Source organism: Periophthalmus magnuspinnatus, chromosome 14, assembly GCF_009829125.3.
Source record: "Periophthalmus magnuspinnatus isolate fPerMag1 chromosome 14, fPerMag1.2.pri, whole genome shotgun sequence".
NCBI lineage: Eukaryota > Metazoa > Chordata > Actinopteri > Gobiiformes > Gobiidae > Periophthalmus > Periophthalmus magnuspinnatus.
In genome coordinates this window covers 25,475,260-25,499,292 of record NC_047139.1, presented here as the reverse complement: position 1 = coordinate 25,499,292, position 24,033 = coordinate 25,475,260, and the positions used below count along the sequence as shown (strand labels likewise).

General features: G+C 38.6%; 1 protein-coding gene across 2 annotated transcripts in view; it reads left to right on the top strand.

The window, feature by feature from the left end:
• nlgn2b (neuroligin 2b) overlaps window positions 1-24,033 on the top strand; it is a 60,621-nt gene that overhangs the window by 16,063 nt on the left and 20,525 nt on the right. For both annotated transcript variants that reach the window (XM_033978189.2, XM_033978187.2), the window contains exons 2-4: window positions 6,455-7,188; window positions 14,634-14,687; window positions 21,975-22,124. In XM_033978189.2, the coding sequence (XP_033834080.1) occupies window positions 6,672-7,188; window positions 14,634-14,687; window positions 21,975-22,124 (721 nt within the window). In that variant the 5' untranslated portion in view covers window positions 6,455-6,671. The remainder of the gene's footprint in view (window positions 1-6,454; window positions 7,189-14,633; window positions 14,688-21,974; window positions 22,125-24,033) is intronic.

Here is a 24,033-nt window from a genome sequence, read left to right as displayed (position 1 = left end):
TTTGTCTGCTATCAGCTTGTAGTGCTGCTCCCTGAATGATCACCACGGCTGCTGTGATCAACTGCTGCACGTATGTGTGAAGAAGTTTGTAAAGGTTCCAATATTTCCTTTAGAGGGAAGGGTTGAGCTGTTTTCTGAGTTGTATATTATAAATCATTGTACAATTCAACAGTGAATAGAGGTGTGCAATTAGGGCTTATCAAATTTTAATGAAATCGAGATCTAGTTGTTAAGTTTTCTTATCAAGAGGTCTACAGGCAATAGTGGCAGTAGAAGGATGTGGTTTAGAGTTCAGACTTTGGATGAATACATTTGATTTTTTTTAAATAAACCTTTGTCATGACGCTGGTAAAATGTGTCCTGTTTATGTGTAAAAAATAAGATAAAAATGAAACCATGATTAAGTAATAGCAGGTTTGATTCATTATTCTGTCTTTTTGCCATATGGGCCTGTGAAAATTAGATCCTTAATCTTAATTTTAGCCATGTTTTAAAATAAAGTGCAATTTAAATACATACTAGCGTATTTCTGTGATGTGCAGAATTCATTTTAGCTTTGCAAATGAAGAGACTCACAGTTATACTATTTCTATGGAATAAGCTCACCTTTGGAATAGATAGCTCCATGTCTCCACTACACTATAAAACGAACAAAAAGACAGTGCTTTGGTGTGGCATGTGTTGATTAATGCATGTTTTTTATAAACAGAGGGAGCTCTGAGAGACAAGGGCAGAAGCACAGATGAACCTGCCAATCAAAGTCACAAAATGAATAATAAAAAGCGCGAAATAAAAGCAGCACATTTGTGAGAAGTGCAACACGGTTCTTGTAACTGTTTTATTTTATGGACTTTTTGAGCCTAATTTACAATATACGTCTTCATGAAAATACAGAATTTAAGAGTATGCAAATTTGGATGTTATAACTGAAAGAAAAGTATATTCATCATGTCTAAGAAACTGATGTATTGTTTAGTTCCAAATGCATAAGTAAAGTGATCAAAACAGTAATGAATTGTCAAAACTTATGTACAGTTAGGAACTACCTACTACTACTACTACCTGACTAGTTATATCTATCTAAAAAAAAATAAATAAATAAAAATACCATAAATCTGTCTCTGTCTAAATACAAATTACAGTTAAATAATAAGTGAAATGTAAAACCTTTATTTGTATATTTATTTTTCATTTGTTTATTTATTTGTATAATGGTACAAATAAATCCAATGTTTTTTTTGTTTTTTTTTCAGGAATCTTTTAACCTCAGATGACACATACTCCGTCAGATCTGCTCCTATTCCCCTCCACATCCCAGCCCTTGTCCTACTGGCTCCATTACCTGTGAAACATAAACATTTTCGGGGCTTAACTATTAGGTTTAATTGAAAGACACATTTTAAATCAAACTGGCAGCTAGTGATTGTTTCTTTCCGCAGAACTAATTTGCTGAAAATAGTGACCCTAAATTAATTACGATAGAACTTTATTTGGGTTGACTTGTTGGGACTCTGAACAGATAAATTAAACATGATGTTAATTGACAGGAATGGGCTGAAAATGGTCTATCAGGAGCACTTTAGGATCTGACTGTCAGGCGGTTCACATATGCTCCGCTCTCATTACCATACAGTAGGCACTAAACTGTCAGTTGCTATAACGGCTCTGCTAAATGGAATGTGATATCTAGATTTTTACAACCCTTTACCATCTTTGTCTCTGCTTCCTGTGTGTCCCCGTGCGGTCTATACTCTGAGTCCAGACAGGAAGCTATAGGCATTAGTGCGATGGCATCAGTGTTAGAGTGTGAGCAGAACTTGGCCCTTTGGCTAAAGCTAAATACGCACTGACAAGGCTAATCTCCAACTTAAGAGTCCCTTATCTGTTAGCTCCTCACTTTAGCGCAGAAATAGTAGTCCTTTTTTCCTATATCATTGACTTCTCTGGGCCTAAGGTGAAGTTTAAGTTTACTTTTTACATAGCTCCTCAGAATGGTTATTTCTAATGCTGTAAAAACATGTTCAATTAGCAATTTCAGGTGCACTATGTGAATTTTTATGCATACACTACCTGCTTGTCTCCATGGAGATGTTATTGCTTTGCCTGAATGTTCCACAGCATGACATTAAACTTATCTATCCTAACCGTGCCCACAGTAGAAGTGCATGTTTTTCAAGGTGTTTTTGAGCAATTAAAGTACCTGTTAGTTAATGACTGCAAGATATACAAGTTTCATGCAATACTGTTAACATTTAAGGCAAAGCAATATCAGAAAAGTAAAAACATGGATGAATCCGTTATAATTACTTTAATGTATATAGAGTGCAATAATAAATTAGCTTGGCCTCATCCTTGTGGTGGTAATAACACTGTACAAATAGCTGCTCAATGTTGCTAGTTACATTCTTATCCAAGAAAAGCCAAATCCCATTGATTTTTGGATGCCGGTTTTGTCAAAAAGCCTTGATTTCTAAGCGCCTTGTCAGCCACAGATGTTGACTAGCTGTGGAAAGCAGCTTGTCATCTCAAGTAGTGCATGTAGTTGGAGCGCTCATTGTGGAACTAAAGCAGTACCAAATCCCAGGGCTGAGGCAGTCCTCCAAGTTTTCCACCAACCACTTAGACTTTCTGTTCAAATGTATAGCCATAAAGACAGAGAGGCCATTACCCTCTCAGACAACCTCGACACCACTATCTATTACATACAATCCAATAGAAAAGGCTTGCATCAGCTTCAGTGATTTGTGTGTCAATCTCCTTTATTTTATGTGTGTGAAGATATGCGCTGGGTGCCATTGCGGCTCACGGTTGGTTGACGTGAACAGATGTTAGGGATGTAGGAGGACTACCGTTTGGAAATCAGAAGTGAGAGGTTGAGAACAGACCAATTTGTGCGCGCTGAGGACACGGGGCTCACATGCAACCTGCTGACGCCTCATTTGATTTTATGCTAGCGCTGGAACGTCAACACTTGTTGGTGCAGGGAGGCGTGAGTTACAAAGGCGAGCTGACAGGATACACCTATGAGATGAGCAGGGAGAATGAGCCGTCTCTATGTGATATGTGCCTACTGACCTTGAGCCTGTACTACTGTGTGCAGTCACATTTGTTAACATGTAACTGTGTGGAAAATGGTTGTAGGTATATAATGCATGAACATGTGCTTCATATAATTTGAGTCTGAATAAGCCAGGAAACATGAAGGAGCAGTCAGTAGAATTAAATGTTTTAGACATTCTAGAAAACATTACTGATTGGAGGAAATATTAATGAGCTATAATGAGTTTAACTACTATGATGAAATTATTAGGCTAAAATTGCAATGTTATGGCCATTCCGCTACTAACATAACAAACTACTCCTTTTGCTCACATGCCCTATGTATGGGGACAATATATATAATACATATAGAACTACTTCAAAGAACCTAGACATTTTTAAAAACCTGTCTGACCAAGATTTCATTTCACAATGATGCTTTAATCTTGTACTGTAGGTAACATAAATCTTTCAGCTTTTTGCAGACTCACTTTATTTTTGACAAAGTCCTTGCCTTCCTTTCAGTTCTCACCTGCTTTCTATAATACGCAGAGCCTTCACAAAATGGAGTCAGTCAGGATCTTTTAATGACGTGTTTTTTTAGACAGCTTGCTCTGATTTGCTCTCACAGACCACAATATCCATCTCACATCACTAAGTTGCAGTGACGTACCATGGCTTCTTTAGCCTGTATTCTGTGCCAGTGCAGTATATGGATAGCACGCCGCCTTTGAGGGTGCTGGGATGAGGTGGCATTCACCCAACAGTTAGCTCCACATAAAGCCTTTATCACACCTAAACGGCTCCGTCTCCCAAAGCCAGGGACAGATAAGCACTGGCCATTCATCTGTAATGATGTGGAAGCAGGAAGCGGCTGAACTTGGAGCGGAGAGGGAAGGCTAACTCTGACACAGGCCTTGAAAAGAAGTGTAGAGCCATGGGATTCTGCTTGTTCAGCTCATATAAAGCTATTGGAACATGCATATTATGCTGGGTAATTGTATAGACTCTTCAGCCAGAAAGATGTGACTCTGGGCATATGCATATATATTATAGCATATCAAATTCAACATATAATCAGCTCTCTTTGTTGACAGAATAAAACAGTACTGGTTCAAATTGTTATTTTTATTTTATTTTTTTTGTTACTAACAAAATCTGAACTGAGGATTTAGTGGTGAAATGTAACAAAATTTTATTCAAAAGTACCAGAGAACTGACCAGATTTCTCAAAAAAAATAAAAAATAAATAAATAAATAAATATAACTAAATTAGTTATGAGTAAACAACTGAACAACTTTCTTGATTGAAGAAAAGTCTAAATGGGCAACATGAATTATTTTTCAAGAGGTTGTCAAAAAATCTAAATATTAATACAAAAATAATGATTTGGGAAATTGGGTACATCGTTGATAATACAAAAAATGTATATGTCAAAATGCAGCAAAAAGAATTGGGTAGAAAGGTAGTAGAAAAGAGAAAAAATAAATAAAGCAAAGAACATGTGCTGTAAACGTCTTATGAAGTGTATATATAAGTGATATTACTGCACCTTTATGGGCAATAGTCTTTTCAAATTTGTCAGATACATTTTAAGATACATTTTAGTTTCGCTTTCATGCACACTGCTTTTGCTTTGACATCATATTCTGATTATTGTTACCAACAAATATTGACATATTCCTTTTTCCCAGTATCGCCCACCCGTACTTTTTATTTGTTTAGATGAACCATTTTATCTGTTTGCAAAAATGTAGCCACAATAAGAGACATTTTGGGAGGAATGCACAATATGCTTTGTCCTCACAGAGCACAATGGAGTCCTTGTTTAATTGCTCTTTTGTCAGCTGCCGTCTGCCAGAAAGCCATTACATCATACATCAGGTCTGAATCCTTTGGCGATGACTGTTTAATTCAGGTGCACTGTAGAGAAAACAACATCCCCAGAAACCTCACTACAGCAAAAGCAATGTGCTGCAATAGATTTTTCTCACTTTGCTTTGACCGTTTGTGTTGACTCTATCGACTGATGTAACACACTCTCATAGAAATCGTGATAATACATTCGACTGCTTCCTGTGTTCCTAGAGTAAATATGAGGTCATTAAAGAGATATTTGAAGCTGTATCAAACTTGCAGGAGACGCCTGTGGCTATGCCCGGGTTCATAGATGATGTAAAGTGTTTGGTGCACACAACTGGTAATGTAACTTGTGCTGCTTAGAGTTCAAAGTTAAGATTTACATTTTTTTCATATAAAAGGCTCTATTTCAAGATGACCAGTTTGTTTGGTTCTTGAACTTCAACAGTGAAACAATGCAATATTGTTCTGTTTGTGTGCTGTAATAATATGGCATGGACATGTATAGATATAACAGTTTGTTTGCGGTGTTAGGAAGTAACTGAGTACATGTACCGAGAATACATATGCTGAGTGCTAATTCTGAGTAACTGTATTCAAGTACAGTTACTTTTTGACATTGCATTACAGTACTTGATCTTGTAATATACTGCAAACTGCATGTAATCAGTGAAAAATGGCAACTCTGCTTTTGTGGTGAGTGATTTTTCCATCTCCAATTAGTGATAGGAAATACTTTAAAACAGTGAAACAAATATAAGCTGCTTTTTCAATGTGTGCCTATGTTGATAGAGACACACTTTAAAAAAACAATCTATGTTGGATCTTTATGCTATAATTTAAATCTAACTCGATGTAAAAGTATTCTATGTATTCAGACAGGACTACTAGTATTCAGACAGTAATACGGTGGAATACGTTACAACACGTATTTTAATGTAGGTATTCAGTATTCTGTCACTAAATACATTTTCAAAGTATTCATCTCTTCACACCTCTGTCTTCATTTAGGATCAGGGCACATGCTTTTTACACTTGTATTTCCTTATTGCAAATGTATTACTCTAGCATGCTATGATTGGTGTCAGTGTATTCTTCTTAATCTTGGGTGAATATTCTCTTAGTGTGAGGAACCGGGTTTTATTTTGACACATGAGTTCTAGTCGAGGTAGGACTTATTTTTTTGGTTCATCTGTGGTAGTTCTGTTCAGTTGCCTCAGTTTGTTCCTCCATGTGGAAATCTTACTCCAACTGACAGGGAACAGGCAAAGTCTTAGTTGAAAAATATTATCTAAGTACTAAAGATGGAAACAATGAATAATGCATCCTATTGTGCTTATTATTTGTGTACTGTCTGGACGGCGTTCTGATTACATGTCAAAATTTCCTCCCACACAGCAATACAGTCTTCTCAGTACAATCTTGATTCTAGTGTGAGCAGATTTGTACTTTTGTTCTGCAGTGGCTTTTTAAAGACGCTGACGGCGCCTTTAAAAAGCACAGCTCTCCTTGTCACACTGTCACACCTGTAACCTGTCTGTGTGTGTCTTCCAGGCCTAATTGGATCCTGACTGCAGCCTCGGGCCTATCAGGAGCTGAGGAGGAAGACGGATGAAACCACACGCGCTCTCGGAGAATGCTACCTACCCCAGCGCCTCACCATGTCAGCATAGGGCACCAGCTCACCTGTCCTCTGCCACTCACCCTCTTTTTACCCTTGTTTACTCCCTTCTGATTGGATGCTCCTCCGTCTGTGTCTGTCTGAAGTGATATGACTACACGAGTCTCTATTTTGGACATGTTGCTTTTTCCTCTCAATGCTGCCGGCCATCAGGGCTATGGTGGTAAGCGGTATCACCCCTCTCACCAAGTCACCAATCACTGTCTGCTTTGGCTTTTGGGACTAGCCCTCCATTTGACCTTGTCCTTGTGTCAGCGTGTCGACCCCAAATACCCCATAGTGTCCACAGGCTATGGCAAAATCCGGGGCATCAAGAAGGACCTCAACAATGAGATCTTGGGCCCAGTCGAACAGTTCCTAGGTGTCCCATATGCAACAGCACCTATAGGAGAGAGGCGTTTCCAGCCCCCCGAAGCACCCGGGTCATGGCAGGAGATCAAAAATGCCACCCAGTTTGCCCCTGTGTGCCCCCAGAACGTGCACGGTGTCCTGCCCGAGATCATGCTGCCCGTGTGGTTCACAGACAATCTGGATGCTGCCGCCACCTATGTGCAGAATCAGAGTGAGGACTGCCTTTACCTCAACATTTATATTCCCACTGAAGATGGTGAGTATCTTCTAGTATAAATAGTTAATGTTGAACAACACTAAAGCTCTCAGCGTATCCCCAAGACATGCTAAAATGGTTTTCATAGAAAGGACCAGGTCATAGTATTAATAGATACCTTCCTCTAAGAGACACTGTAGCCCAAATGTAAATGCAAAAAGGTGTAATGACACTTCAAAATATACAAGCAAGAGTGCAAACACTCATACAAGAATAAAGTACCTAGTTTGCTACTGTTGGTGCTACTTTAATGACTCCTCCCTTTTCCATCAGGTGTCGCCACGGCAAACTAGCCCTACATAGATTTGGTTGATCTTTGTGTCAAATGACCTTCCCGTTACAACTAGTCACATTAGGCTTCTGTGATCAGGTTGGACAAAGGGGCGTGTAAAGGCTTCACATGAATGCAATAATGTATGTACATCAACATACAATAACTCATATAATGTGTATACCAATGTTTTCACTATTTTCCAAACCATAATATAAATTACTTCAACACTTGACAAATTTTGATTGTCATATAAATGATCACGTTATTACGTTATTATATCAGTTCATCAGAGGCAAGAAAGATACTCAGTGTAGCAGGTTTACTGGTATATTATGTCAATCAATGCAATACTGCTCTTTATATTATCCATTAAGATGCTTACCGGCTAAATACAATTTAAGTATATAATAAGGCTGGTAACAATTTGGTGAATAGAGAATATACTTGCCTATAATTAAATTTTGTCTTAACATTTTCAATTGGATTGAGTATAAATAGACTCTAATTTGAAAAAGTGATTGTCAGAGGAAAGCAATTGCATTGTCTAAACCTATTATTACTATGACAGCCCAATATAGAATTGTTATCAACAGATATGCACCGTCACCATTGAGTCACAACTGCTATTCTTAAAACTGCCAAAGGAACAAAGTGTTTTTAATGTTTTTTTCTTCTTTTTTTTTTTCTTCAAAGCTCTATTACAACAATTTTTAATAATTAACCAGTGTCATCGAAAAGCACATGCACTTAGCATGATGCTTTTGAAGCCTGCATAAAGTTTACCCTGTGTGGGACTGTGTAATGAGCGAGCAGAGCAGTGATGTACAAAGGAGACAGCTGAGCAGCAGATTTCTGCCGGTTCCTTTAGTTAGTCCACCGAGGCGCTGTGATGACAGTGCATGTCTCTTAACGACTGACTGACATATGCTTACAGTTAGAGACTGGCGCGCTGGAGCAACCCCTAAACTCACACATCGGAACTAATCACCCCACTGTTCCCATGAATAAGAACACGTTTGAGAACATGTCTCCTCGGATCAATCTGGTATCACATATGTTTCAGGCTCAGATGCGGAGGGCAACTGTTGCACAAAATAAAGGCATTAGGTTTAGATCATTTGTAGTGATCTGAGAGAAAAACACACACAGTCATGGACTAAAGTAATTATAATGTATATAATAAGTTGATAATTACCCATGTATATCTTCATTAACACTAAGCTTACACATGTTGTCTGGGCATAGTGCATACCAACCAGTTGACAGGGTCCCAGAATTTCAGTTGAGTTTGAAGCCTTTGGTGTCCAACTGCTGTTTAAAATAAGCACCAAACCATGTATTTCTCCTAAAAATATGAAACCGTATTATTAACAATATAAACGCCTTCTCTTCCAGCTCTGAGTTTTGTGCAAAATCTCTTTGAGTTTGAGGTCAGTTTCCCTCTTCAGTTGTTGTTGTTGCTGCTGTTGCTCAGGTCTTTTTGAAGGTAGATGTAGCCTGTGTTCAAAACAACCAGTAGACACTTAACCACTGCCAGCTGTTTTGCCCACTATTTTGCTATTTGCTTCATGGGTAAACCAAAGTTACAACCTTCCTCTCTGATCATTTTAGATCAAACCTGAGCCTATTTGGAGCTATTTTGGTGCTGTAATGATCTTAGAGAAGGCAGATGGTCAGGTAAGAAAATCACACCATCAAAGTCAAGCAAGGCATATGCTAGTGGTGATAGTAGGCAAGAGTAATGTTACAATTTTGAAAGATTTTTAATGAATGGGCTCTTTTGAGACTTGCGTATTCACTTGACACATACAACTGACTATAAAATACACCTGGATCTAAACTTATTGTCTTAATTTTGTGTATTCATGTTTTGGAATGAATGATTTTGAAGTAACAGTACTTCTTATAAAGGGTGGTGCTAGATTGTATTCTCCGGAGGGACGGTCTGCTGTGATTGGTCAATTGTAGTGATCAACTTTAGGAACGGGATTAGAAAACGGGTTATGGTTAAGGTTAGGTTGAGGAAAATTATTTGGGTTAGGAGTAACTTTAAAAACTAAGTTAATACCTTCTAGCCTTAGCTCAGATGAAATGAAAACCAGTAGGCGTACAATATTATAGGCCTGTTCATAGCAATATAACAAGTTAGCTTTTTATGGGTTTTAGCTTCCTGTTATATGCAACATTTTGAGGACTTTTCCCATTCAGAATATCAAATATTTTGTTTTAAATTGGTAATCATCCTGGCAACAGGCCTAATGTGTCATCATTCTGAAACCCAGAGATAGAAATTTAAATTTATATATATATATATATATATATATATATATATATATATATATATATATATATATATATATATATATATATATATATATATATATATATATATATATATATATATATATATATATATATATATATATATAATATTATATTATATTAAGTTACAAACAATGCAATTTTAGCCAGCATCAAACCAGTATTTGTACAAATGTATGCATTACATGGATGTGCTTTATTCCCAGACTGGATGCTGTAGTGTGTTGTGTTAATCTCAGGGGAGTACTTGTGCAAATGAGTGAGACTGATTTCACATGTAGCCTGTCTTCTTGTCAGTATCTGTCACTTATTGTCAGGGGTCACCGCTTACACAGTGCTGATATGGTCCCGAGGGATGTGTTTTTTGCCTTGTATGTGAGAGTGAACCGGGGGGAAAGTGGAGGAGAGCAGAGTGCTGGTGCTATCAAACAGCACATTTTTCATATGTAAGTTGTCACAGCGCCTCAGCTTGTTTACGTGATGTCACAAGTGTGCGAATGTCAATCGTGCTTGCTCTAGTTCACAGGGCACTGTCATTGGGCTTTAATATTTCTGAAGATATTTTTTCTTGGGCCACATCCATGTCATCTTCCACTAACACTAAACTTTTCTCTGGCTTTGGTATTCGCTTCCTACGAAGAGATGGTGAGGGATGCAAGGGCTGGCATTTGTAGTGTGGGTGTTGTGTTCCAACTCTCAGTTAATGCTGATAGGTGTGCCAAAACACAGTTAAATGAAGCAGCCAAAATCACACTTTAAGGAGTTGATTTTGACACATTTAAGCCCCTGCACCTTTATGCTGTGTATTATCTTTGTATTTCTACTACAGGCACACTTGTGTTCTATTTCAGTCTACTAAATCCCCACTCTGAACATGCTCTTTGCTGTATTCTTTGGAGCCACAGGAAAATCGCCGCTCTCTTTTCTCTCTGCATCTGTTCAGCCCTCCTCAGTGGATCCCTTCCTGCCTCCTCTCCTCTCTCCTCCATCTTTATGCAGATGGGTGGTAGCAGGGTCAGTGTTGTGAATGCAAATGAGCCCAATGCCCTTCTTCACCAGGCCACAATCTAGCTGACTACTTCCTGATGCCAAATGAAATACAAATGGCTTCTTGATGTAATGTAAATAATACAAATGTCCCCTAGACAGAGGAGTAAGTTTTACACCCCCTCTTTTATCTCTCTTGCGCTTTCCTCTGCTGCTTCACCGTCCTCGCTCTCCTCTGAGGGAGGCTGCAGGGCAAGAACACTGTCCTGGTGCATTCCTCTTTCCTCAAGACACTTCTCAGGACCCAAGATCCTTCATTTTTATTGCAGCTAGAGCAGCCATTTACCGTGCTCTTTATTAAAAACCATATTTCAGGACGCAGGACAGAGGAGGCAGGGATAGAGCTGGAGGCGAGGGACACAGGAGATGCAGGGGATGGCTGCTGTGTAGAGGGGGCTGGACTTGGGCTGTGTCTGACACCTTGTCAGGCAGACAGGCCACCGCAGACATGACAGACTGCAGCTTCATCGACGCTCCGCGCTGAGGGGATGCACAGGGATGCAGGCCAGCTTGTGCTCTGACCACTGGCTCAATGAAGCGGACAGAGAGGCTGTGCAGGGAGACAGGGAGCGGCACTAGGTCACTCCAGACTGGGACAGGCCCTGCTGAATAACCCCACAAAGGGCAAAAGTCGCCACTAATCACTGGCCCATTATGTCAAGAGAGCAGAAAGCAGCAGGCGTGTGCACTTATTTACTCCTCTAAGATCGAATGCAGACAGTGGACAGTTTTGGTTTAATATGGGAGGGTATTAATCAATTGTGGGGACTGAAATCTGTGTACACACTCAATTTTTGGAGACTTGCCTTTCTTAGGGGGACACAAAATCATGTCCCTATGACATAAATTCTTTATTATTAGATCAACAACATGGTTTAAAGTCCAAACAGGTAAAGGTGAGGGTTTAGGTTAAGCAAATGACTATGGTTAAGATTAGGATTAGCCTCCAGAAAATGACTGTAAATCAATGGAAAGTCCCAAAAAAGCATGGAAAGTGTGATGTATTTTAGTATAATAAATTGCAATAAGGCCGATTTAATGTTAAATGGATACTCAAAGTTAAATTTACACAGTCCATTAATCTTGATTTGAGCCGTTTAAGATCATGATTGGTTATAGGGAGCCCGTGCCACGCTGCTCAATATGTGTGGCAAAAACTAGTTATTTAGTTTAGATATAAAATCCTTTTACATGTACAGTGTAAAGTCAAGACTGATGCCATTTATAAACATTTTAACATTAATTAAACACATATGCACAAGTGACAAGAACCCTGCTAAGCTTCAGCTGCTACTTGTCTGTAATGTCTAGCACAATGTTAAATTTAAACAATCTGGATTAGCTCTTTCTTGAGACTTGAATTGTTGGTACAGGAAACATGCTGGTCTCAGGTTATAACATGAATGCTAATTTACACATCTAGTCCCTGCAGATTAGTGTGAATACTGGGAATGCAGATTAAATGTACACAGATGAAATGACCACAAATAATTTAAACAGATATTGCACGTGGTCACATCATTCAGATACTATGCTAAAATAAAAATACACTCATATACATAAACACATGTATTTTTACAGCCTCTATTGCCCTCCACCAAAATCTGCACATAAACATACTCCTGATCATTCAAAACATGAACACATTATTGGCGAGAAACCATTTGTGGGCAAAATGAACACAGCATCAGATTTCCATAACTCTACATTGAAGCTGTGTGGAAGTAGACCAGGCAGTTGATATGTTTATGCCAAATGAACAGCGAGAGGAGAAAACTTCCGAAGCCATATTTGTTTTTTACATGAGACATTTTTACTTTGAGAGAGCAGAAGAAATCAGAGCAGTGTGCATTAGGCGATGAGGTGTGGTTGCAGAGTGATGCTAAGTAGTGGGGAATTGCTGAGCGGGCTGTGGCTGACTAATGTGCCTCTCTGTCCATTACCGGTCTGTCTACCTGTCTGCCCTGAATTAACCACCATCTCGCCATATGGCAGGAAGAGCTCCCCCGAACAAGGCGCCTGCATACTGCTACTGAGGATGCTGCAAATCTATTCAGCATCGACCCTGGTCCATTTAGAAGGAAGATAAACATTTTATATCGGGAAACCATATTCATATTTGTCCATACTGAGGCACACTGAAATGCACTATTGTAAGAGATGCTGTAGTGCTAAAGTATTAAAATGCATTGTGTACAAGCAGCTGCAGTGAATTTAGTTTATATATTTGTGCACATTTTATTATTATTATTTGATTTTATTAGTCAAATTTGCATTCACATTCAAGATTTGGATTACGTAATTAAGATGGAGAGCAGTGGAGATTAACTGTTTATGGAAGAAATGTCCAAACACATGTTAAATCTTTTCATTATTTTTAAGGAATTATTGATATATATTGATTTAATATGGCAGATTTCTGAAACAATACTACATATTTTCTCCTAGTTTATTTACTGACAGGGAACACACTAAACTTTGTGTCAGTTTTTGTTTCATCTAGATAGGCCCAGCATTTACAGAGACATTAATAAACCTATAGTACCAGGACTATAAGGGTTTAATTAGAATAAAAAGGCCTCCAACCCACTAAGATCCACATTAGTCATATAGTCAATTAAAATATTACTGTTTTGTTTGGCTGTATAAAAAGGTTCTTAAAGCCAACGTAATTTCTTGCATATTGAGTTTGCAGACATTGCTACAACAATACATATTGTGAACAGCCCTATAGTGCCCTAATGTTTTATGGCTCCTTTGTCAATAGACACAGTCGGCATTGCTTCAGTGAGGCTTCCAGCTGAATGTGAGAAACAGGCCTGTCAGCAGCGCAACTTGCAGTGTGATAAACCCCTTGGCAACCCAATGCAGAGTCTTCTCTCCCCTTTTAAAGGCATACTCCGCAATGCCTTCCTTCCCCACCGCAGCGCCGCACACACGCACAGAGAGCTACGAGGAGGACAGCAACAGATGATAAGGGCACCGTTAACATGCTTAGAGTGTACATGTAAGGCTAGATGATCGTGGGGGGGCTCAGCAAGACAAACGTGAGTGAGTTTTAATGACTTCCATGACACAGTGAAAGATACAAAACCCGGTGGTAATTGAAGCACTGATGGAGAGCTTTGCTAACAGAAACAGAAGCAAGAGAAAGAAAAAAACAAATTAATGGGATCCTTATCAGTTGAGACGTACAGAGGTTGGTGCACCGGGGCGTTGCTTGGTCACCGTGATAAATGCTTTTTATTGGCCCAGTCCTATGGAGCGTTTAACAGGCGTTACCATTAAAGCTTAATGTGGGGGGCTACTCTTTGACCTTGGTGAATACAATCGTATACCTTCTTACAGCACACAAGTACAGCACAAGTAGCACCTTTTTCTTGGCTTAGTACTTGTACACCTCACCTTGTTGTATAATGTTGGTTTCAATTTGTAAGGCTCTCTGCAATGACGTTCAGTTTGGGGCTGCACCACTGGCCCGACTTAATGTAGGAAAGCGGTATCCTGCAATTGCTATTCGCCTTTCCTGACCAAACGGAGTGATGGCTTGATTCTGCCCATTGATTTTTTCTTTACAAAGCAGCGGTGTGTCAGGACTGATTGGGAGAAGGGGTTGAGGAGAAGTGGCCTCTTGGGTCATTTACAAGGCACTCCGTGACTAGATGTTAAACACTCGAAACAGATGAGTTTGAGGTGATCTTTGAAGGAGACGCTGTAAGCATTTTGTCTCACAGTTTTGATGTGCTTTGCAAAACAACTGAGTAATCAATGTTCTTTCTTTTTTTGTTTTTCTGAATGTTAGGTCCACTCACAAAGAAGCAAGATGAGTCGACACTGAACAGGCCAAGGGATGAAGGTAAGGCTTTACAATCTCGTAAATCACAGGGCATCTTACACGCATACAGCCATGCTCCTATTTTAACTGCATGAATTTTCTCCCTGACAGGTGAGCATAAACTAGAATCCATGCACAATGCCTCTTTATGTGCGACTACTGATTAATTGCTTTTACATTATATTCAGTCTTCCCGCACAAATCACCTATAGGCCTCTGTGTTTTATCTGCAAGGTTCATTTTATATAAACACTAATAATTTAAATATGATTATTGATGTGTGACTTTTGGTTTCATCAGTAGAAAAGGACTGGACTGGAATATAAAAGAGTATATTTTATTCCACAGCCAGCAATTGAAACAGAAATGGAGAGAGACCAATATTTTCCAGATGATGCAGTTTTTTTAAACCCCAGAACAGCTGATAGCCTCTACATATAATTTGACACCAATATATAGGGTCAATTTGAGCTATTTTCCCAAAATAATACAGCTTAAATAAAACTCAGTAACTGTCTGTCCACTGTTCATCATATAAGAATGGCATACTATTAATGAAAAATATCATGCACGAGTTTCAGGCTAATCGTTCCTTCCTGATTTGAAGCATTTTGTGAGGACCTTTCCCCATTTAAAAGACACAATATTTAGATTTGAACTGTGTTGTGCAATAACAAATGTTGACGATTGCCATGGCATTTCCTTTAAATCCGGAAAGAATGAGCAATGATTTATAGACCTCCATGTTTCACAACAAACTGTTAAAAAACAGTGCAGTGCTGTGGCTTCATCACAATATATATGAAAGTTGAGCTCAGTACTAACAAGATTCAGGGTACAACCGTTATAGGCTTTGGTAAATTAGGCAAATGGGGGATCACATGTACTCTGCGTGTTCAACAACAAGTGAATGTTATCATTATTAATGTCTCATTTACTTGCTTGTGTTTGCCTACCCCACTGGCTCTGACACATGTAGCACCCTAATTACTTCAGTAAATAATTTTCGAAACTGGTAAATTGGACTTAAACAAAACACATGTAAATCTTATAGCAGTGTTTCTCAGAGGCTTGTACTGAGACTATGATTGCACAAGCCATTCCTATTTGAATCCATTTATAGATGTCACTTATTACCTTTGCTGATCAGTAAGGTATTGATTACTGATTAAATATAGTGATAACACAGGCATAAAGTTTTACCTATTTTTTACAGATTGTTTTTAGGCTATGGCATCAATAATTTGATTAGGGGAGCCACCATAATCTCTTATATTAATGGAAAACGTCTTCTAGTACAGGGCTATATTCAGTACAAGCTGATGGAAATACTCTTGTCTCTCCACTGATGCAACTCAAATCCATGAAGACACTGTAGGCATCTGTCAGACGAGGCACACTTACTGTATATTACATGACCGTATGCGCACTCAACAAAAGCACAAATTTGTGCATTTGTGTGTCTACTCGGATGGGCATGTGCCGCTCTAATTTGTGCCAGCGTGTGCGTGTGAGCCCTTTCCCCCCCAACCCTCCTCATTTTCAGGCCATGTGTGCTATTTGGGTATTGAATTCTCTTTGCCTTGCATCTCTAATTGCCATGGTTTAAAAAGAGACAGATGTAGCTAATCCAATTGTGCGGTTTCTTAACGGTGGAAACACAAGGAAGGATTCGCTCAGGATTGCCGGCGAGAGAAGCGAAATGATAGAGCGGAGATGAAAGCTGTGGAAGAGAGAGCACAGGGGAGGGCACTAGTGGGAGAAAAGGGAAAAATAGTCATAATGAAGACAAGTGCATGATGAAATGACATTTATAGAGCTTTGAAAGTGAGAGATTTGGAGAATGACAGAGCGAGAGGGCGGAGGAGTGGAGGACTGCTGGAGTTTGACATTTATGCTGACACCTGATGGATCTCGACAGGATCAGGAGGGCTCTGTTTAGGGCCTGGTTTTCCTAGTTTAACAGGCTGTCTATTAAGCCCCGCCCAAGGATCCACCTTCCAGACATTGTTACTTTATGTAGATAAGACTTAAACCTCACTCCCTTCATAGATATGCTGCTTTTGTTTATTATTAGAGGTGTGTTTTTGTTTTATTTTTTCCATATTATGTCCACATTGCAGTCAATTAAAACCCTGAAAGTGCATATCTGATTTAAAAGTTGATGTATTTTTAGACATCCAGGCATAAAATATATCCAAAACAAAAATATAATACTGCTATTTTTGGATCAATCAATGAGAAAAAACTGTTGGTAACTTAGGTGTACAGTTTTGCACTTACTGTATAGTCGGTAGCAGGAAGATAATATTAGCAGACCCAGCATCACATTGCAAACAGTCCTGCTTGTGTTTTCAAAAATTATTCACTTTGGGGGCCAAAGGTGTATAGGTCCTGAGGTGGAGCGGGATATGTATTTACTGTACCCCAAATGAAAACCTTTCACCCATGAATACTAAAAATCAAATACAATATTAAAATAATAATTAAAAAAATAAATAAAATTAATAAAATTTATAATAATAATAATAATAATAATAATAATAATAATAATAATAATAATAATAATAATAATAATAATAATAATAATAATTTTAGCAGATATAATGAATAAAAGAATAATTACAAAATGCATGCTTAAGCTTAACAATACCTGAAATGTAATGTACTATAAGACATTATGGGTAACAATAATTCTGTATCATGCAATTATTCTCTTTTGATGTATTATTTAAGATTATAATTACAAAGATGTTGCTTCAATTTTCCCAAAGTAGTAGGCAGTAGTGATCTCTAAACAAACACACATCTGTTACCCTCTGCGTAGCCACTAAGTTACCATTTGAAGGCCAAGAGAGTCTAAATTGCTTGTGTATGGACTGTACCCAGGTGTTAAAGCACATCTGGACAAAAGACTTATCTTATTGTGGAGTTATTTTGCAGTTGGCTCCAGGAAGAATGTAAAAAGTGCATCTCATTGAGTGTGGGTTTGTGTGCGGGGAGGATGGGCTGACTCAGGCGAAAACTTTTACACCCAAATCAATCTCAATTTCCATAAGAGAATGAATGAGAGATGAGCAGAGGAATGGGAGAGTATAGGACGATCTGGGTGGTAGGATATTGCATTAAGACGGAGAATACTGAGCAGAAAGGATCAAATTAGGTAGACAGAGGAGGGTAAATAATGCGCTAGTGTAGAGGGAGAGATAGAAAGCTCCTTGTCTGCTGCATATAAAGTTGGGATTAAGCCCACACCTCATCGTGAAGGTACTGTAGGAGAGGTAACAGGTCATGTGTCAATGTAGATTTTAAGTGAAGAACAATGGCATATATTTTGGGACGTTTACATTGAATATACTGACTAGACTGTAAATATGACATTGTTATGGGTGGAGAATAATCACAATGCAAATGATTTATTATTATTGTTAGTATTAGTAATATTATTTTCAGTGGTGAGTCTGCAACTGTTTCTTTGGAGATGTTATTGCTTTACCTGGGATTTTCCACAGCATTAAACATGTCTGTCTTGTATTTATTCAGTTACAGGTTTCATAGCTCAAAAATACCTTGAAAAACATGCATTCGTGGTGAGATCGGATCGCCTCTCCATAGATATGACCTGTGACTTGGCTTAGTCAGGGGAATCACTTGCTTGACTCTGTAGAGATACACAAGCTTAGTGCAATACTGAGGTACAATCAAGGCAAAGCGATTATATCTCATGGGGAAAAGCAGGTGATGGACCTTCCACCAGAAAAGTTACATCGTTCCCCTTTAAAGACTGTAGTAGAAGATGTATTAGACCTATTAATTAAGTCACAATATTATTATAGCAGTAGGTGTTGCTAGTTATTATACCCAGGATCACAGCCACTAGCATCTTGAATGCAGATTTCTTAATGCCCCTTGAACTCACAGTGGCCTATAACTCGTCAGATATTTCATATAATCTGCTTTTTCATACATCAAATATGTAGATGTAATGTAGTGTGGGTTAATCTTTTAGAAACCATTTAGTGTGGACATGCTTCTAATAAAAGTCTGTAAAAGTCCAATGTATTGCTCAGATAAAACATGGAGGTACACCTTTCATTAAACCTTTGTAGGTATGCATGAGCTTTTTATCTTTTTGTTGAAATAAAATGAATGTATTTTTCCCTTTTAAACAGTCTCTCACATTTATTGGACTGAGCAAATATTTTAGTGATGTTTTAGTTTGCGAAGAGTGAAATATTATGTACTTCGGCACGATGTATTATTTGAAGCAGTGAGTTACTACAGTCCAACTAGTGATTGTGCTTAAAGATGCACAGTGGAACTTTTTCCTACAATACAGCATTAAACTTATCTATTTTGTATTTATTAAGTTATAGAAATACATTAAAGCATTAAACATACTCTTTTTTTTTTTTTACTATGTGTGGGGTTGTTACTTGGCCTGGTGGCATCATGGTGATATGTTTAATGTCGTACTGTGGAACCTAAAGCAATACTTTCTTTATGGAGACAACCACGTAGCAGACCCTAACACTGAGTTTGTCTTATTCTAACTTAATACTACATTTCATAATTATATAGTTACATTAAATTACATTCTGTCAAGTGAATTGTCATGTTAGAGCCGCTACAGCTCCTGTCCTAAAGAAAAGAGCCTACTATTGCATGGCTTCTTTCTGAATACACCATTTGCATTTTGTGTTTTTCTCAGATGTCAACTTGGTTTTTCCACATCAATCATACAGGCCCATTAGGAGGCCTCAAGATGATGGGTAGCCCTTGTGGTTTTGAAGGGGCCAAGCATAACAGTACAATAAATTCTGCCATAATCTTACATCAAACATTGTAAATTGATGTTTGTCTATCAGTGCTATGACGAACTTCAGTTCAATGTGTGGTCTATTTATATGTAAAGATAGTGGGATAGTTTCAAGATTAATTTATGGTATTTTACATAATTAAAAGTGCACTATGTAATTACTTGGATATGCAATTGCTCTGACTGGAATATTGTATTGTAGAATATACCTGGAATCAGTCTGTCTTTCATTTTGTTTCATTTTAATTAATTACTACTCTCTCTCTCTCTCTCTCTCTCTCTCTCTCGTATATATATATATATATATATATATATATATATATATATATATATATATATAGATATATAGATATATATAGATATATATATATAGATATATATAGATATATATAGATATATATATATATAGATATATATATAGATATATATATATATATATATATATATATATATATATATATATATATATATATATATATATATATATATATATATATAGATAGACCTCACCGTTGTTTTAACTTTTTAGTGAATCAAATGCACAGAATTATAGTATTATGAGCTTAAGAAAAATACAGGTACTGTTAAATAACCTTAATCCTTTAAATGTCATTGACAAAGTAGGTTGCATTTGTCTATAAACTCTCATCTATCCCTGTGGATTCATTTAGTGCCATGAGTACGGTGAGTGCGGTTCAAGGCGACCCTCTGATATGTCACCCCTCTATACTGTCATGGTAATGCAGGGATAATTGAACTTGTTTACATATCCTTGGGGAAATCAGCAACGGCTCTCAATCCACCAGAGGAGGCCGGCACATCAGATGTACGACTCAAAAGCATTATTTTTACACAGCGTCTATGTCATACGTGCTGAACATGAATGGATGACGGCGTATGTAGGCATATGCTCTGCTCCTCTCATCCTGTCCGCTGCTTCTGACGAAGTGACGCACCCTATACTGCATGTGTAACCTGAGATTCAGGTGGTGATGCAGGCGCCTTGTGCAAATACGTGAGTAGAATTTGTTACCAGGGCAACAGGCGTTCAGTGAGTCGGTGCGACGGAATGGCTGGTGCAGTTCTATTAGGCAGTTTCCATAGCGACTCGGCATCGCAGCTGCCTATGCAAGAGTTTGTGTGTGCGTGCTCTGTGAATGTCGTGTGTGACTCCAGTGTGAGTTGAGTGTTCATTAGCGTACCTTGCTATGTATGACTTGCTTTGTAACGTTTGGTATGTTTTTCATCTTTTTTTTTTGTTTGAACCTCCCCTCCATGTCTCTAGCCTTGCCGGTTGTCTCACGCTGGCCTATTTTCATCCGCTACCTTTTTATCTCTCTCTCCCCCTATCTCTGTCTCCTCCATCTCCTAGTGCTGAGGCTCATCAGGGTAAACAGATGCTGGGGCTGTTATTTATGTTTCCACTTGGTCTGGCTTTCATACAAATTATCCACAGGCCGTGCACAGTGCCGACGATCAGCCTAACTGGGCTGCACACTGGCAGCTCACCAAGCCCCATCCACGCACAGACAGGACGAGCTGAGCACAGACACTGCGTGGGGGAGCGGGGGGGCTGCCGGAGACTGCCATAGCAACAAAAGATGGCCGGGACGCCAGGAACACACAGGGCAAAGGGACCTGCTCCTCTGCTCCTGTTAGATACATACAGGGATAATGAAGAGGGGGGTACTGTGTGGGATAAACTTGAAACTGTTGTACTACCTATAATTTCACTTATTACATTATGATGTCAGTGGATATACAGCACTCTCATTTCATAGACAAAGGTCAATTCTCATACCAGGTCCTGTCTATGTGTAGTTTGCATGTTATCCGCATGTCTGGGTGGGTTTCCTCCAGGTACTACAGTTTTCCCCATCACCCTAATACAACAGACAAATTCTCCAATAAAGTAGTCCTGACCAAACGGCTCTGGACTGCGGTCACCCACTGCAGACCCCATCTCACCGTGGCAGAATTGAAGCGTTCGGTCAAATGCACAAAAACAGATTTCACTAATCAAATATTAAAGTTACCTTATTAAACATGGTATGTTTTTGGTATCTGCTCACATTTATTCTTTTGAACCATGTCATCACATAATTCACAAAGAAAGAGGTGACAGGAGGTCTAGGCGACAACTTGTAGCAACCAAAAGCACGATTTCTGACAATTACAGCATCATTGTTGCGGCACATGCTAACTCAACAAAAGGAGATATTTTCAACATTATTGCACATTGTTGCACTCGTCTGTGGACAGTTCCGTAATGATCCACATTTTCTCTGCATTAGATTTGTGTGTCTTTTTATAATTACAAACGCAATGGGAAGAAGTCAATTTTACCCTTATGAGACAGTAGTGTCAGACTGTGGTGTGCATGGTCTTCACTTAGGGATTTTTCACTTTGTACCAATAAAGTAGAGTACAACTTGTTCCCCAGAATTCAACTTTGTTAAATGTATTCCTTGTTTGTTTGTGTGCTGCAGATATCCGTGACCGCCGTAAGAAGCCGGTGATGCTGTTCATCCACGGGGGCTCGTACATGGAGGGCTCAGGGAACATGTTCGATGGCAGTATATTGGCCGCCTATGGAAATGTCATTGTTGTCACCATGAACTACCGCCTTGGCGTGCTCGGTAAGTCATGTCACCCCTTCCAGACACTTTTAGGGAGTAGTAAATATTGGCCCCTATCCGATACCATTTCTCTAAAACATAAAAATGATTCAAATAATGGAGGCCTGTGGCTATATTATTTCTGTCATGTGAGAACGTGGGTATGTGTAGCATAGTAATCTTTAGGAGTGAAACAAGACAAATCCCTTGTCAAATTAAACAGAAGATTCTATAATAAATTTATTTAGAAATCTTTCCCCAAAAACCTGCACAGATCTGTTGTCCAATGCCATTTATATTGCTTGCAGTCTGATGGCAAATTAAATTAAAATCATGTCTCTGTGCCAGGATAAGACATCTTATGGCATTATGATATCATAAGATACTGTGTGATGAGATCTTGTCCCTTCCAATAATGTATCTGTGTGGCATTGTATTGTATGGTCCATTCAGTCTCAATATATTCTATAGAGTTGAACTCTGAATAAATCTTATCTCTCTCATTCCACTACTATAGAGAGTGGAATTGTCCACATGCACACAATTACACGTGTCTATTCTGGATGTTCATGTATTTTTGAGTTGTGGCAACCAATAGTGACTGTTGTTAGCTTTCACGGCTGATGCCACAGATCAGAGGATGTGAGTGCTTCCCTATTCCCTTTAGGCATTAAATATAGCTGCACATGACATACATGGATGCACAATTCATCATAAACACACAGTGATAGAAAATGATACACACGGATTACTCCAAATAAAACATTCATGTCACGTTATGCCATGTTTGTTATGTGTACAAAAGTTCTCTTAGAAACAGATTTTATTTGTATGTTAGTCATTAATGTCAAAATATTTTGTCAGAGCCTTTAAAGCCACATCCAGATGGGAAACATGCATACTGTATATGCCCCATATCTTGTTTATTTATAATAGATAAGTAACCAGGGATCCTCTCCCTAGTTTTGAAGACATGGGTTTTATGTGTATTGGTGTCTCTGCTAATGTAACCTCTTATGAATCACTATGAGTCAGTTGCCTGTCTGGTAGACAAGCTCATTGGCCGAGGTTCCTTATTCAAAACAATCAAGATGGTGACAGTATGTCCTCCCAACTGTGAGGTTAGTTTACTTCTACTTCTATTCAGTTAAAGAAGATCAGGAATATAAGTCTGTTACTAAATTAACAATGTCAAAGAAACATGAAGAATGACTTAATGTTTTGTGTCTCTGTGCTAACCTCAAGTCCATCACTTGTGTAAATAGTTTTATCCTTGTCCATCTGCTTTGGCTGCAGAAGAAATTGAACTGATACAAACGTCTATCAGACTCGCTGATACAGCAAGGACCCTGGCAGGCCAGGCTCTAGTTGCATGTGACATCTAAAAGTAAAGTCACATTGTTATTGTAGGACTTTGTGAACATGGGAATATATTGTAGCTCAACTAAATAGACTCAAGAAGTATTCTGTTTATGCACATGTCTGAAAGTAGAACTACAATGTGCCTGTTGGCTGTCAGTGTATTTCTGGATTAAGGCACTCTCTGTTTGTACATTCTGTGTTAGAGTTTCGTGTGTGTGACCTCTGAGTATGTGTATATCTGAGTATGTGTACTCCCATGCTCCGGAAATCAGTGGAGTTCAAGTATTTGCACCGACTGTCAACTTTTGGAGGTGTTTGCATACGCACTATCTCCGTCAGTCATTGTGGCTGCCAGGTTGGGTAATCAAATCTTGTTTATTGCATCAGGTCTGTTTCAACATATCAGAATAACAATAAACAGTGAAATGAGAGTCATGTAGGATGTCATCCAAGTGCTGTGGCGAGGGGTAACATGATCCAGAGCTGTATTGACAATGCCAGGACACACCAGTCCATGAGGTAGTGACGCAAACTGAACCTGAAATGCTTGTAACATTTGTGAGGTAAT